This window comes from Hemiscyllium ocellatum, chromosome 21, assembly GCF_020745735.1.
Source record: "Hemiscyllium ocellatum isolate sHemOce1 chromosome 21, sHemOce1.pat.X.cur, whole genome shotgun sequence".
Lineage (NCBI taxonomy): Eukaryota > Metazoa > Chordata > Chondrichthyes > Orectolobiformes > Hemiscylliidae > Hemiscyllium > Hemiscyllium ocellatum.
In genome coordinates, this window is record NC_083421.1 from 23,193,103 (window position 1) to 23,208,327 (window position 15,225).

General features: G+C 40.5%; 1 protein-coding gene across 2 annotated transcripts in view; it reads left to right on the plus strand.

Moving 5' to 3' along the window:
* fkbp15a (FKBP prolyl isomerase family member 15a) overlaps positions 1–15,225 on the plus strand; it is a 98,510-nt gene that overhangs the window by 6,999 nt on the left and 76,286 nt on the right. Inside the window, exons 2-10 of one of the 2 annotated variants that reach the window (XM_060841279.1) lie at positions 5,586–5,695; positions 7,388–7,466; positions 7,904–7,973; positions 8,099–8,173; positions 9,305–9,403; positions 10,362–10,511; positions 10,923–10,991; positions 12,924–13,067; positions 13,584–13,735. In XM_060841279.1, coding sequence (XP_060697262.1) covers positions 5,586–5,695; positions 7,388–7,466; positions 7,904–7,973; positions 8,099–8,173; positions 9,305–9,403; positions 10,362–10,511; positions 10,923–10,991; positions 12,924–13,067; positions 13,584–13,735 — 948 coding nt within the window. The remainder of the gene's footprint in view (positions 1–5,585; positions 5,696–7,387; positions 7,467–7,903; positions 7,974–8,098; positions 8,174–9,304; positions 9,404–10,361; positions 10,512–10,922; positions 10,992–12,923; positions 13,068–13,583; positions 13,736–15,225) is intronic. The other variant, XM_060841281.1, reaches the window with a different exon arrangement.

The window sequence follows — 15,225 nt, forward strand, 5'->3', positions numbered from 1 at the left end:
ATTAATAAGAAAAGAGCAATTTATTGAATCCAGAGAACAAATGAATGAACATAAACAGTCTCCGTAATTATTAGTGACAGGAGCTTGTCTGTTTGCTCAGGCTGACCAAGGTATCAGAATCCTTCATCAAAAAAAATCAAAACTGCAGGTGTTGGAAAACAGAAACAAAACAGAATTAAAAGGTTTAGCAGAGTTCATGATCCAAGTCCACTGACCCTTCATCAGAATCTCTTAGACCAGGGCTGTTCTTTGCCCCTGAAAGCATCTAATGACATACCCTAATTCTGGTGCTGATGTCAACTCTCTTTTTAATGGATGAATACCCAAGGTGTTCATCTGGGTCACCTTTCCCTTGTCCATCACTTCAACTTAAGGTCACTTTGCATTAATGAAAATAGTACTTCATTTTGAAGGCTATTGTTAACTTTAAATAGATGCTTGCACAGAAAGACAGGCACTCGCACCAATAGAGCATTCTGTTGTTAGTTCATGAAGGTCTGGAGACTCAGGCACCCTCCTGTGACAGTTGAGAACATAATGTTTGTGATTTGGCCATGGTGTTTTTCAAAGATGAGTGAGGAGAAGTGGGAGAATAAATGCTTTGTCAACTGTTTTAGTAAATTCTCATTTTCAGAATAGCTTGGAATACTTAAGGGGTCCTTTATTTCTTACAGGTCTAAATCTATCAAACTATTTATACAACCATCAGAATGCAGATTCCTTCAGAGACATGCTTAGAGCATGTGGGGACCTTTCTACATAAAATGTCTAGATGTGGCCCTCTGCTATTGTCACTTACAGACAAACCATTTGAAAAAAAGCCAAATGGAAGAGTTGCAGACCTCAAGACTGATAATTTTAACTGGCATTTTCTATTAACTCGACACATCTCCTGAGTCATCTTAGTTTTCACTCTAATTTTTCCCTAGTGATTTATACCTAGTTATAATTAATGGAAAAATGTTATAATTACAAATTTAATATTCAGAAATCTAGACCTGTGCATTGCTTTTCATTATTCTGCTCTGAAATTCATCATATCTGAATTTAAATTTGAAACTTAATCACTTTAATCATGAATTAAAAGTAGAAATACCAGCCTGTTAATTGAAATAATTCTGAGCTCATGTCATGATATGGAATGTGGTTGCAATGTTGGAATACAGGATGTTAAGCCACTTATACTTAAATTGTATCCATGCTTGCATGAGAGTTCAATGAACAAGGAGAAATGAAGGAGATTCCTGATGAAGAGCTTATGCTTGAAACATTGGTTCTTCTACTTTAATGCTGCCTGACCCGCTGTGCTTTGCCAGCACCAAACTCTTCACTTCTGATCTCCAGATTCTGCAGTCCTCACTTTTTCCAAGAAGAAACTATAATCACAGCTTTTCAGTAATTATTACCCCATGACAATTTACGGTGAATTGGAGCACACACAATCAGAACTGTTAGTGCAGAAGGATGTGTTCAACCCATCGTGTCTGCACTGGCTCTGAGCATTTAACTTGGTTCTAACGTCCTGCCTTTTTCCTGTAATCCTGCATGTTGTTTACATTTAAATAAGTATTTAATGTTCATTTGAATGCCTCCTCGAACTAGCTTCCGTCACACTGACAAGCTGTGCAATTCAGACCAGAATCTGTCTGAAAATATTGCTCATTCTGCGTTTGTTTTTTTTTTGGCAAAACACTTGAAATCTGTTGTTTTTTTTTTAAAAAAATCCATTCACAAGTGAGAACAGTTTCTCCCGATTTCCCCCTCCCCTCATGATTTTGAAAATGTCTACCTTGTCTCCAAGGTCAACAGTCTCCATTTTAATCTTTGCTCGTAACACAAGTATCTCATGTATGGATTCATTGTCTTAAAGCTCTTATGCAGTCTCTAATTCCTCCCTCGAGTGTGGCACTGGAGCTGTGCACAATACTCCAACTGAGATCCAACCAGTGTTCTATAGAAGTTCAGCATAACCTCCCTGCTGTAATAATCTCTGCCCCTAATTATAAAGCTTAGAATAGTGAATGCTTTAGCAGCCCTCTCTACCTGTCCTGTTACCTTTAATGACTTGTGTATTTTAACACCCACTTTAGAATAGTACCCATCATACTGTCTCTTTTTTTTGTTGTCCCAAAACACATCACCTCATAATAATCAGCTAAAGAACAACGGATGCTGGAGAAACTCTGCAGGTTTAGCAGCACCTATGGGAAGAATGCAGAGTTAACATTTCAAGTCTGGTGACTCTTCATTTCTTCCCATTGCCAGACATGCTCAGTTTCCCCTGCAGTTTCTGTTTTTGCTTACAACACCTCGCCCTTTATCTGCCACCCACCTGCTCACTCCACTCAATGTCCTTCTGAAGTTTGACACTGTTCTCCTCACTGTTTACTATTTTCCCAAGTTTTGTTATTTGCACACTTTGAAATTGTCCCCTGCACGCTTAAATCTCGATCATTTATATATACCAGGAAAAGCAAGAGTCCCAATACTGAAGGTCAGGCAGCATCCAAGGAGCAGAAGAATCGACGTTTCGGGCATAAGCCCTTCTTCAGGAATTCCTGAAGAAGGGCTTATGCCCGAAACTTCAATTCTCCTGCTCCTTGGATGCTGCCTGACCTGCTGTGCTTTTCTAGCAACACACTTTTCACCTTGAATATTTTCAGTGGTGTTGAGGAAGTGCTCCTGCCCTGTAGTTGGAGAAGCTTACTCGATTTTGAATGGGACAATTAAACAACTGCAATATCTGTCCAAGTGCTTAAATGAGAGCTTGAAGGGGGTGATGTTCCCATCTTTCTGCTGCCTGTGTCTTTGTCAGTGATTGAGATCACAGGTTTACAAGTCACTATTGTCAAAGCTTATTTGATTGCTGCAGTGGAACCTGTTGACTGTGCATATTTCAGCAACAAGGTAGATGTTTTAAGCAGAAGGACATGGTGTCAAAGTAAACTGTTCTTTCTGTCTTTAATGGTGAGTGTTGGAGTTGCTCCAGTGCAAGCAAGTGGTGAGCATTTCACCAAACGTCCGAAGTTGGTGGCTAAAAGTCTCTCTGGGATTTGGGAGGCAGACCATTTCCTGCAGATTATCCAGTCTCTGACCTGCTCTTGGTTGTTGTGATGTGATGCAAAATGAATTGCTCTCTAGTTTGTGCCCCTTATTTTCTTTGAAAATGGCTCCCACTGTAATGGCAAGTGATGCGAAATGTTGGAGTTTATGCTGTTCCTGGATTTCAATAGTTTTAGATTACATTTACAGGTGCGTTGTCATACCATTGAATAACACTAAATGTGGGCAGAAGAACATTTTGTCTTACCAAAAAAATAACATTTTGGTCAAAGAATTGTGACGTGTAGTGACCTAAATTTTAGAAAATTTGATTTTGCGAGATCATACAAGTTTGAATGCAGCTGTGTTTGATAGAAGTGTTTCCAAATACAAAATAAAATCCTGCATGTGGTGAAATAAAGCAGTTTAGTCATTGAGCTTGGGTGGAATGTGGAATATCTGTAACTCCATTAAGAACGGTCCTATGCTTTCAATTAATGAGTATGTAGGCAGTTGTGAGGGAACCCTTGATACTTGTTGAAGCCTCGTCAGAGTCTTGCAACTCCGGCTTGTTTGTTTCATTTGGGCTGGTGCGCTTTACCTGAACGTGTGATGTTGCTCTGATTCTGCACCTTGTAATCATCGGAACATGGCTGATGTGCTGGGATGTTGGGGAACCGAGTACATGTGGAATGAGATTCAAGGGTTAGTATAATTTATAAGGATCGTTTGTGTTAACTTTGATCTCTACCAGACCAATGATGAAGAATCCTATTGTTCAGCGTCTCAGTGGTGTGATTTGATTTAACAAGCCAGCAGTGAAATTTGAGACTCTGGTCTTCAATACTGTATTTACATGATGAACTTGTCAAGGCATTGCATTTCTGAACATCTTACCCTATATCGAATATTCAGTCTGTGCCTCTGACACCACCACCCACCTGACTTTGTCCTTCACCTCTTCCTTATTCTCTACTGGAGTTAAGTTTTTTAACCTGACGTTTCTGGAAGTGAGGTGGAGGACTTGGTGTATTAAAGGAACTTCTCCTCATAATAATGCCCAGTAAAACATAGTTTTTGTTCTTAAATGTTAAACATTTGGCCATGAGTCCCTGATGAATCATAATGGACTGGAAGATTCCTGTGAATGTTTTCTAGCTCTTTGTTAAGATTTTCTGTACCTGGAGCAATGCTGTATACAGGAACCCTACATATAGTGCATGAAGCAATGTTTAGTGTGCCCATGAGATCAGTGTTCGACTACAGCAGTAAGCAAAGAGTCCTTGTGTTTGCGGCAGGAACCAGCAATGTACTTGTAACTCCTACACTATGGTCAATGTTGTGCAGCTTTGTCCAAAACCATTGTTACTAGTATCCTATGTAAACAAAAGGTTGGTGTAAGTACGATTGCTCCCAGCTTTGCCATGTTTAGTTAATTCATGAACCATCTGTTAGTTATCTGTCGCTGCCTTCTCCCTCTTAATTTACAAAACTAATAATACAGGTTGTGCTGTTATAACACGAGTTTTGTCAACACTAATTCGTTGTAATAAGAATGACAAATTGGAAATGCTGTTTCTGAAGTGCCAACTTCTAAAATGCATGCTGGCGGTAACGCAATTACAGTGCCAACGCTTCAAGCACAATCTTTCGATGACATTGGGTTGTATAAGAATGCAACCATTGTATTATAAAAGTACTACCTGTATGCTATGGTTCACTTTGAGGGGCAAGGAATTAGAAGGATACGGATGGTATTGTTAGGAGACTTTAATGATAGAGGGGAAAATGTGTGGAACGTGGTCCAAATTATTGAATGAATTTTTTAATTGGTAATTTTTTTATGCTGTAAATTTTATGCAGTTTGAAACGTGGACTTAGATTTGGTTCATTTAAATGGAGCATCAGTTTTTTTCTGTGCTCCCTTAGAAGCTATCTCTCTGTTTACTATCTTCATCTCAAAAAAACAATGCAGTGTGGGTCTATCCACACCCTGAGGACTTCAAAGATTCGGGAAAGTAGCTCACTGTAATCTTCTCAAAGGCAGTTGGGATGGGCCAACATTTATTGTCTAAACTAGTGATACCCCATCCAATAAACAATTCACTTAAAAATGGCTCCTCACCTGTCCAGTGTAGTTCCAAGTTGCCTAGTAGTGCTGTTCCAGAATTATTCTTTGCTCTATTTTGAATTTTGTCTTTTTTTTTGGATTTATGGTTCTGTTTGGGGGACGAAGCTTCTCTTGAGGCCACAAAAATGTTGCCACATAATCAACTGTAAAGTTGAATGCAGACTTGTCCATTGCTGGAGAAACTCAGGCTTGGCAGAATCAGTTCTCAAGAAAGGTCACTGGACCCAATTTGTTTACTTTGCTTTCTCTCCGCAGATGGTGCCAGACCTGCTGACTTTCACCAGCAATTTGTTTTTGTTTTGGGCTTCCAGTGTCTGCAGTTGTTTTGTTTTTTTTAGTTAACCCTTTCTTTTTGAACATATTGCTCAAAAATGGTGGATGATTTGATAACTTTTGCCTTTTCCCTGTGCAGGTCCAAACTGGCCTCTCTATTTGGCATGGATCAGGCTTCAACAGGTCAGGGGAACGAGTCCTTCCAGTATACTGCCCCCAAGCAGCCGAAGAGAGGAACACCACCACCTGGTAAAAATGTGAAGTTAGAACAACAGTGCATGTTAGTTTGGGGCATGGAATGGTGCTTGATGGAGGAAAAGGGCAAAATGGTCTGCTGAGTCAACGCCAATTCTCCTCCATCTCTCAGTGCAGTCTGGGGTAAAATGTCTGAAGACAGTTTAGGACAGAATTCCTCTCACCTGTCGAGTCAATGCTCCTGGAGAGCATGGTGATTGTTCTCCAATGTCTCACTATCCATTTATATTAAGACCCCTTTCACAATTAAGTTGGAACCCAATTAGACCTACCCCAGGAGTTGTCGTCACATGACCACCTGTCTTCCAACAATCCCACCACTGCATGGCTATTGTGTTCTATCTCCTTCCCTTTCCAATAGCAAGTGAGTAGGCTCTTCATTATCTGGTTTGACGAATCTTGACCATCTGTCCAAGTACCCAGAGTGGGGGGGTCTTTTTGTGCATTTTCAATATGTTGTTCGCTTCCCTCCACTTCACCAGATGAAAGAGCAGAGCTCCGAAAGCTTGTGACTTCAAATAGGTCTGTTGGACTATAACCTGGTATGGTGTGATTTCTGACTTATAATTGTTCACTTTGGTTGCTTGTGGAAGTGTTCTGAAGATGAATGTTTACTATTTAATTTCTGGACAGTTCAAGGCAATCCTGAATTGTTGACAAATCAATCTTAGGAGCTTGACCACTTTTTATTTACTGCAAAATTAAATCCACCATCTGTTTGAATGCAGCAATTCAGTCTTAGCACCACAATTCTGCAAAACAAAATATGGGCTCACACTTAACCCGGTTTTGTTGTTTTGTTGCTTCTGGGTGTCCTTCGTCATAGTGATTATGATCCCCTCATTGTTTCAAAACCCTTCAAATCCTTAGCCCTCCAAGATTGGACTTTTTAAACGAAGGAATCTGAAGTTGGCGATCAATCTCGTGACACTCTGCTAAACTTTTCTGGGGCATCTGTAGTTAATTCAGTCAACTTATTTGGACATGTCATGACTCCCCACTCTGGGCACATGAAACTTGAAGCCAAGCTATCTGGAGACACTGCTTCACCAGAACCCTTTGGGGGCCCCTCTATCCTTGACCAAGCTGGATGCTATTTCTTATTGAGGTCTTGTACAAAGGCTTGTGTTTTTGTTTGGTGTTCAATTATCTTAAACTTTTGTTTTCTGTCACTACTTATTATGGCACTTGAAAGTATCTTGGAGTTTGTCCACCTAGTATCTTTGAATTTTTATTGCATTAGAATTTTGCTAAAGGATTAGTTTCCCTGCATGTTCTGCTTTAAGTTGGATTGTGTACAAACAAGCAATTTTTATCTTTTTTTTCATGTTTATTCTGCTGGCTTTCCAGTCAGCTTGACCATGTGACCCTTTTATAGTGACATCCAATTGATTGAGTTGCCTTGTGAACGATTGGAGAAGATTGTGAACAGATCTGCCCATCTGTTGGAGAAGATCATTTCGTTTGTTCTCGCTGCAGTTTATTTTGCTCTGATGCTTGGTTTAATCTTGCCTTGGGTTGGAACCAGAGGACAATGCTTGATAACTGGCACTACAAGTGGCAGTCTGAACCATCATGTCACACCATCCTCTTGACAGTATTGCAGTCCCGTTAAATGCTGTGCCTATTTAAATGTGGGGAGACTTGTTTACTTTCGAACCAATAATGAGTTTATCTTTTCTGCAGGAGCAGGTTCACAGAAGCCATCAGCTACTGCTGCTCCTCCAGCGGTCTTGTTTGCAACTGGAGTGCACGCTTACCAATAGTAAGTGTTGTGGAGGGTGGGGAAACAGAGGCTGGATAAGGGTCTTCTGTGTGAGAAGTAGGGTGGAGTGATGGTTAAGACTGATCTTGGTGCTGGAAGCTAGTGTGTCAGCATCATCATGGGGTTTGAATATATATCTTGGGCTCATCTGTGAGTTAGTGTTCTCAGCTTTCTTTTTAACATGTAGGTAGGGAATGTGTTCTTGATGAAAAACTTATCGTCGGGCAGATATTTAAACTAATGTTCCAAAGTTTTAGAGGATGATTTAACAGATTTTTGTCCCATCTTCCTTTAGAATTGCAAATGCAACCTGCAGCCTTTAGTACTTGTATTCTACTCTATCATAATTGGCACAGGGCATTGAATATTTGGAATGTGGGTATCCTGGTCACAGTTCTGGGTCTGTTATTGATTGCTTTCTTTTCATTGTATTGCAGTGTGAATGGTCAGTATGTGAAGCAGGGGAAACTAGGGGCAGCAATTCTTGGAAACCATACTTCTGCAGAGGTAGGTCTGACTGAGGGATACTTTGTGATGTAGTCTTTTTGTCAGTCAATGCAGTATGAAGTGTCTGATTCTATATAGGTTTTGCATGCGAACTGATTCTTTTTCTCCATCTCTGATCCCTAAAGTACAAGGTTCTCCTCTACGCCAGCCAACAGAAACGGATTGCTGCTGCCCGCATTTATCCAGCTTTCATTTTTACTGTGAGTGACTTTTTTTTGCTGTATGGGATTATTGAAAGTGGATTGTTATTTACCAATGGGTAACTTGTTCATTATTTGAGGTTTAAAATTCTGTGCTTCAATTTGATGCGTTTTTCTTCTAAAGCATTTCTCAATCAGATATTTGTTCTTTTTGTAGTTGGATTGGATGCTGTTGGGCAGTACTGATGAACTTGATGGTGTCAGGGAGTTGAATGAACATTGGTACCTCTACAGATTGTCTAGGGGCATCGGCTTTAATTGACCAAGTTAATGAACGATCTTTATCACACAATATTTGCTTGATCTTTAAATTGCACAACTTGTAATAAATATATTGTCTTGATCATTGTTTGTATATACTTGCCTTTACATTTTAAATGAGAAGTGCTGATTCTGTCCCTTCATTTATTAATTGCAATCTTGGCATGTTCAATTTACCTCTTTCTGCTGGCTATTGTCCTGGGAACTTATTGGGCAGTTCCCTTGATATAATTTTACTTAATTTCACTGGGAATTGGAATGAAATTCCATATTCCTGTCCAAGGTCATATCCTCCTTTTCATTGTCTAACTTTGGATCAGTTGGTTAGTGTTTGTAACTGTTGGTCCTTATATTTTAACAGGGTAATGGTAATATTTTCCTGATGATGATTTTAAGTCAGACTTAATTTTTATTTTCCTGGCTCTGTATACTTCAGTGCCCTTCCCCCAATCCTGTCTATTCAGTATTTTTGGAAGGACCAACTGATTTTGTGGTTTAGTTTGCACGTGCTTATTTGTCCAAATCTTTTAACTCCGTATCCTTTTCACACGTGGGTCCTGAAAATGTCAGATTATTAAATTGTGCTGTGCATCATGACGTTGTTCCATCCTGTCCAAAGACCAAATAATACCAGGTGGATCTTTGGATTTTAACTGCACTTTCTTGCTGAACTCTGGATATTGATATCAAATTCTAGCAGTTTTTATTGTTGTTTTGCTTCAAGGGGGTTAACACAGTTTGGATCTCGGTCCAGAGTTCTGTCTGTAGTTTGTATAGCTTTGTTCCAGAAGTGTATCATTGAATGAGCAATTCATTGGAAATCACTCTGCTAAACTTAACTTAACCCATCTCAATGTTCATTCTGTTCAGGTTCAAGCCAATAATTATTGTGTGTTTTACGATGACCAGCGGCAGAATTGGTCAATCATGTTTGATTCTGAGAAGGCTGTGGTGGAATTCACCAAACAGGTAAAACCTGGCTGCTCATTGAGCATCTGTGGCTCTTCTGGGCTGTAATTGCAGAACATTCTCTCAATGTGGGCTTACTTGAAATCTTCAAGATTGGGATTGCTAGTTTTATTTTAAAGGTATCATGATGGAGCGAAAATTAATTGTGTAGCATGGTCAAAGTCAATGATCTCATCCTGTAGTGCTGATTATAGGATGTTGGCAAAGCCTGAGAAATGATAATCAGTCACTTGGTTCAATCCCTGCAAATCCTATGGGATTTGAACTTCAACACTACCTTTTTTTACTTGTGTTTAAACTGATCTGCTGGCCTCTCTGTTTGTCCTATGTTCTCGAATAGATCAAGTAATCCGAGACAGTCTGTCTTCAATCGCTTGAAAAGGTGATTTATTTCGAACTCATTCTCCCACTTTGTCTCTACATCATGGTGCTCTGAAGAGTATTCAGTACGAATTAATGTTGCTGATTAGTTTGTTTTTGGCTAATTTGTAATTATGAGATGTTGGTGCAGGTTGATGTCATTCTTTATTGTTTGTCACTAGTTGTCTTCAGAACTTTTGACTTTTTTAGATTAGATTACTTACAGTGTGGAAACAGGCCCTTTGGCCCAACAAGTCCACACCAACCCGCCCCTACATTTACCCCTTACCTAACACTACGGGCAATTTAGCATGGCCAATTCACCTGACCCGCACATCTTTGGACTGTGGGAGGAAACCGGAGCACCCGGAGGAAACCCACGCAGACACTGGGAGAACGTGCAAACTCCACACAGTCAGTCACCTGAGGTGGGAATTGAACCCAGGTCCCTGGCGCTGTGAGGCAGCAGTATTAACGACTGTGCCACCGTGCCGCCCAATCCACTTGGTGGATTTCAGTTAACACTGATTTTTTTACCAATTTTAGCATTTAACTTCCCAGACCATGTGCTTAGTCTCTACTTGCTTCTGCTGTGCAGGTGTGTTTGGCAAAATGCAACAGCACCCCGACACTGGAATCTGTGCTGATCCAAGATCTAGCCCCAGGAGAAGGACAAGCAGTTGAAACAGGGGACTCTCTGGAAGTGTCCTACACAGGTTGGCTTTACCAGAACCACACGTTTGGACAGGTGGGGAAAATTGACTCAATACCATGATTTCTGAATCTGAGCTGCAGTCTTTTTATGTTAAAGATTGTAATTTACTTAAAAACAGATCCATCTTAAAGTCCAATTGTCATCCCGACCAGAAGCTTTGTGTTTGAATTAAGATTGTTGGGGCAAATTTGGCCTTTTAACACAGCCCAAACTGTTGTGAATGAAACACTCTGATTCTAGAGGTTCTAGGTTTGGTCAGTCTGATCATTTCCTTGATTTAAATACCAAAGAATGCTCATTTAACTGACCATAGAATGACTGGTGCAGACACTGGTGCAAAATAAGTTGCTTTAATGCAGAATATTAGAAAGAGCAAAAGCGGCAGAAGGTCCATGTACATTGTTTCCTGCTCCTTGTCACATTTGCTGTTTCAAACGTTTTCAGGTGTTTGACACGAATGTGAATAGAGACAAGTTGCTGCGGTTGAAAATAGGATCGGGGAAAGTGATAAAGGTAGGTCTTGGGGATCAGGAATGGAGCCATGGGAACTCCTGGTGGAGATGATGATTAGTGGGGGTTGGTGGCAGTCAGAAAAATGGGAAGCGACTGGAGTGAATTGTGGTCATTATTAACTGGAGAATTTGACTTGGCTGTGAAAATGCAAATACAAGTGAATCAAAGTAACACGCTAACTCTTGCAGAGGGGTTAGGTAAAGGACATAGGAATTAGGAGTAGGCAATTCAGCCCCTTGAGCCTCGTCTGCTTTGATACGATCATGGTTGATCTCATCTCCGCCTCAACTCCACACTCCTCCCTGCTCCCCACAAATCTAGCTGCCTCTTGAATACATTGACTACATTAACCTGTTGTTAATTAAAAATTTGTGTCTCCTCCTTAAATTTACTCCACGTCTCAGCATCCATCACATGCTGGTAAGTGAATTCCGCAGGTTCAGGACTATTTGAGAGATTTAAATCTGATCTAAATCAGCTACTCATCTGAAAATTGACCCCTTGTTCTAGATTACCCCCACTAGAGGAAACATCCTTTCTCCATCTACTTTGTAAATCCCCTTTAGCATCTCTTATATCTCAATTAGATCTCCTCTCATCCTTCTAAACTCAAGAGCAAAAGGTTCAGTATTTCAATAGTTTCTCTTCTTCAACAATCTTACTTTCTATAAACCTTTGGCCATAACCCTTGAAGTTGTCCAGAGTTATTTATTTTTTTTGTTTGTGATCTGATTCACCAACCCCTGCCACTCTAGCTTTGTGATGTTATGTTTAGCTGCGCTGCCCCACCCCACCACTATCACCACCGTCCTAATTTTAAACAGGGCTCCTCTGCCATTAATGAGCTGCATTTTGATGAATGCTGTTCTTCAACCATGTTTGCAGTATTTCAGATTTATTCCTTTTGTCCTTGGGAGGGATATACTTATTGATCCACAAATGCCTTTTCCTTATCATCACTTTTAATTTAAAGCACTTTTTGTGTTGTCTGCACCCTGCAGCCACAGCATTCAAATTTAAGTAATTCTGTCATACGATGGGCACTACTTCAAGATGCTTTACTTTTCTGTTTGTATTTTGGATGTTGGTGTGTATGGTATGGTTTACTAGGTTACTTGTGGGATAATAGAGTCAAACATAGAAACATAGGAGCAGGGGGAGGCCATTCATTATGGTCATGGCTGATCGTCTGACTCAATTGCCTAATTCTGCTTTCTCCCATAACCTCTTAATGCATTTGCCCCAAATGCTGTATGTTGCTGCCTTTTGAATACATTCAAAGTTTTGGCATCAGCTACTTCCTGTGGTAATGAATTTCACAGGCTCACCGCTCTGGCTGAAAAAATGTCTCCAAATGATCCAGCCTGTATCTTTAGACCGTAATCTCTGGTTGTGAGCGCACTCACCATTGGGAATATCCTTCGTGTATTTATGCTGTTTGGTCCTGTTAGAATTTCGTAAATCTCTGAGAATCCATTCATTCCCCCCCCCCCCAAATAAAAAAGACATGCACACGTGCATGTCTGAACCCCAGTGAAAACCATCCTAACCCAGTTAATCTGTCCTCATATGCCAGTCCCACCATTCCCAGAATCAGCCTGGTAAACCTTTGCTGTATTAACCTCGAGCAAGAGCATTCTTCTCAGAAAAGGAAGAAAAATTACACACCGTGTTCTAGGTGGGCCTTACCAAGGCCCTGAAAAACTACAACAAAGCATCCCTTCTCCTGTATTCGAAACGTCTCGCAATGAAGGCCAGCACACCGTTTGCTGCCTTGACCTTGTTCCTGGCCTAAAGAATACGAGTTGAACGTGAATTTCTAATGGCATTCAACATCTTTGTGGCTATTTTCACTTGTACCAACTCTTTTGATTATTATGTTAATCTTTTGGGAATAATTTGTTGGTCTTTGTAAATGGGTGCATTTTGCAGGGCTGGGAAGTCGGAATGCTGGGAATGAAGAAGAATGGAAGGAGACTGTTGATTGTACCTCCAGGTTTGGCGTATGGATCACAGGGAATACCAAACCGGGTTCCAGCCAATGCCACACTAATCTTTGAAGTGGAGGTTAAAAGGGTGAGTATTAGTTAGCGTGTGTATAAGCTTTCACCTCATTCCAGGCTAAGACTTAGCCATGTCTGGCTTATTTTGGGAATATATGCTGATCATTATTTTCCCCACAACTCTGATTGGATCAGTGTGATTCGAATTGGTATCCACTTTGAAAACTTGGAATTTCAGTTGATAAAGATTGTGGATTTAATTGAATGTTCAGATTGAACATATAAGCCAAGCCTTACAGACAACAGTTGTGCGATCATGGGTGTTATTTTGATGTACACAACAAGGTTTCCTGTAAATTGTGTGTTTGGACATAATGTGGCTTCTCAATAAGAATTTTACTTTCTATAGTCGAATGTTCTCAGATCTATTGAACTATCAGCTCTTCATTGCATACTCAAACTGACAGCTAAATTAAACACTGAAGATCTTTGTGTGGTTGCTTTACCAGCTCAGTGAGTTTGTGGCGCTGCAAGGTGTTATTTGGGTATTTCTGAACTAGAAAACTCACTTTGTTATTCTTTGTCACAGGTAAAGTTTGCAAAGGAGTCTGGGTCTGACAAGCTGAGTACCAGCTCTCATGAATCTGCTACGTCTTCACCAGCCCCCAGCATAGAAAGCCTGACCACAGAAACTGCGATCCCAGCACCTGTATCTGTGCCTCCAAAGCCTGGGTATGAAAGGTGTATAACATGGCTACTTCCAGTTATTTTGGTTTGACTGACTTATTCCCTCCTTACAATCTCATTGAAATGTGCTAAGGAATAATTAGTTACGTTCCAGATTCTGGGAGTCTGGAGGGTTACTTTTGACAAGTGCGTTATTACACTCCATGTCCAAGATAGACACTTCACAATGTGTTCTGAAGGTAAACCATCTGAGCTTGATGTCTAACATAAAAATAGAAAATGCTGAGAATGCTTAGGTTAGAGACCAAAATCTGTTCATGTTTTAATATTAACAAAACCAGAAATTGTTAGAAAAATTCAACAGACCTGGCAGCATCTGTGGAGAAAAGTCCGTTCGTGTTTTGGTATGAGAAACAATATCAAATCTACCTTAGTTTTGAACAGAGAAAAGTTAAGAGATGTAACTAGTTGTAGGGAGGAGGAGAACAAATTGAAAGGCTCATGACCAAGTGGAAGACAGGAGAGATTACACAGCATCCTAGAGATGTACAGCACAGAAACCTTTGGTCCAACTCATCCATGCTGACCAGATATCTTTACCTAATCTAGTCCCATTTGTCAGCACTTGGCCCATATCCCTCTAAAGTCTTCCTATTCATACACTCATCCAGATGCCTTTTAAATGTTGCAATTGTATCAGCCTTCACCACTTCCTCTGGCAGCTCATTCCATACACTCACCACCCTCTGCATGAAAAAGTTGCCCCTTGGGTCCCTTTTAAATCTTACCCCTCTCACTCTAAACCTATACTGTCTAGTTCTGGACTCCACCATCCCGGGGAAAAGACATTGCTTGTTTACCGTATCTATGCCCCTCATGATTGTATCAACCTCTATAAGGTCACCCCTCCACCTCTGGCACTCCAGGGAAAACAGCCCCAGCCTATTCACACTCTCTCTCTATAGCTCAAACCCTCCAACCCTGGGAACATCTTTGTAAATCTTTTCTGAACCCTTTCAAGTTTCACAACGTCCTTCTGAGGGAGACCAGAATTGCACACAGTATTCCAAAAATGGCCTAACCACTGTCCTGTACAACCACAACATGATCTCAACTCCTATACTCCATGCACTGACCAATAAAGGAAAGCACGTTAAACCCCTTCTTCACTATCCTATCCACCTATGACTCACTTTCAAGGAACTGTGAAACTGCACTCCAAGGTCTCCTTGTTCAACAACATTCCCCAGGATCATACTATTAAGTGCATAAGTCCTGCCCTGATTTGCTGTTCCAAAATGCAGCACCTCATATTGATCTAAATTAAACTCCATCTGTCACTCCTTGGCCCATTTGGCCTATCCGATCGAGATCCTCTTGTATTTTGAGGTAGCCTTCTTTGCTGTCTATTACACCTCCAATTTTAGTGTCATCTGCAAACTTATTCACTATATGTCCTGTGTTCACACCAGAATCATTTAAATAATTGACGAAAAGCAGTGGAACCAGCACACTGCTGGTCACAGGCCTCCAGTCTGAAAGGC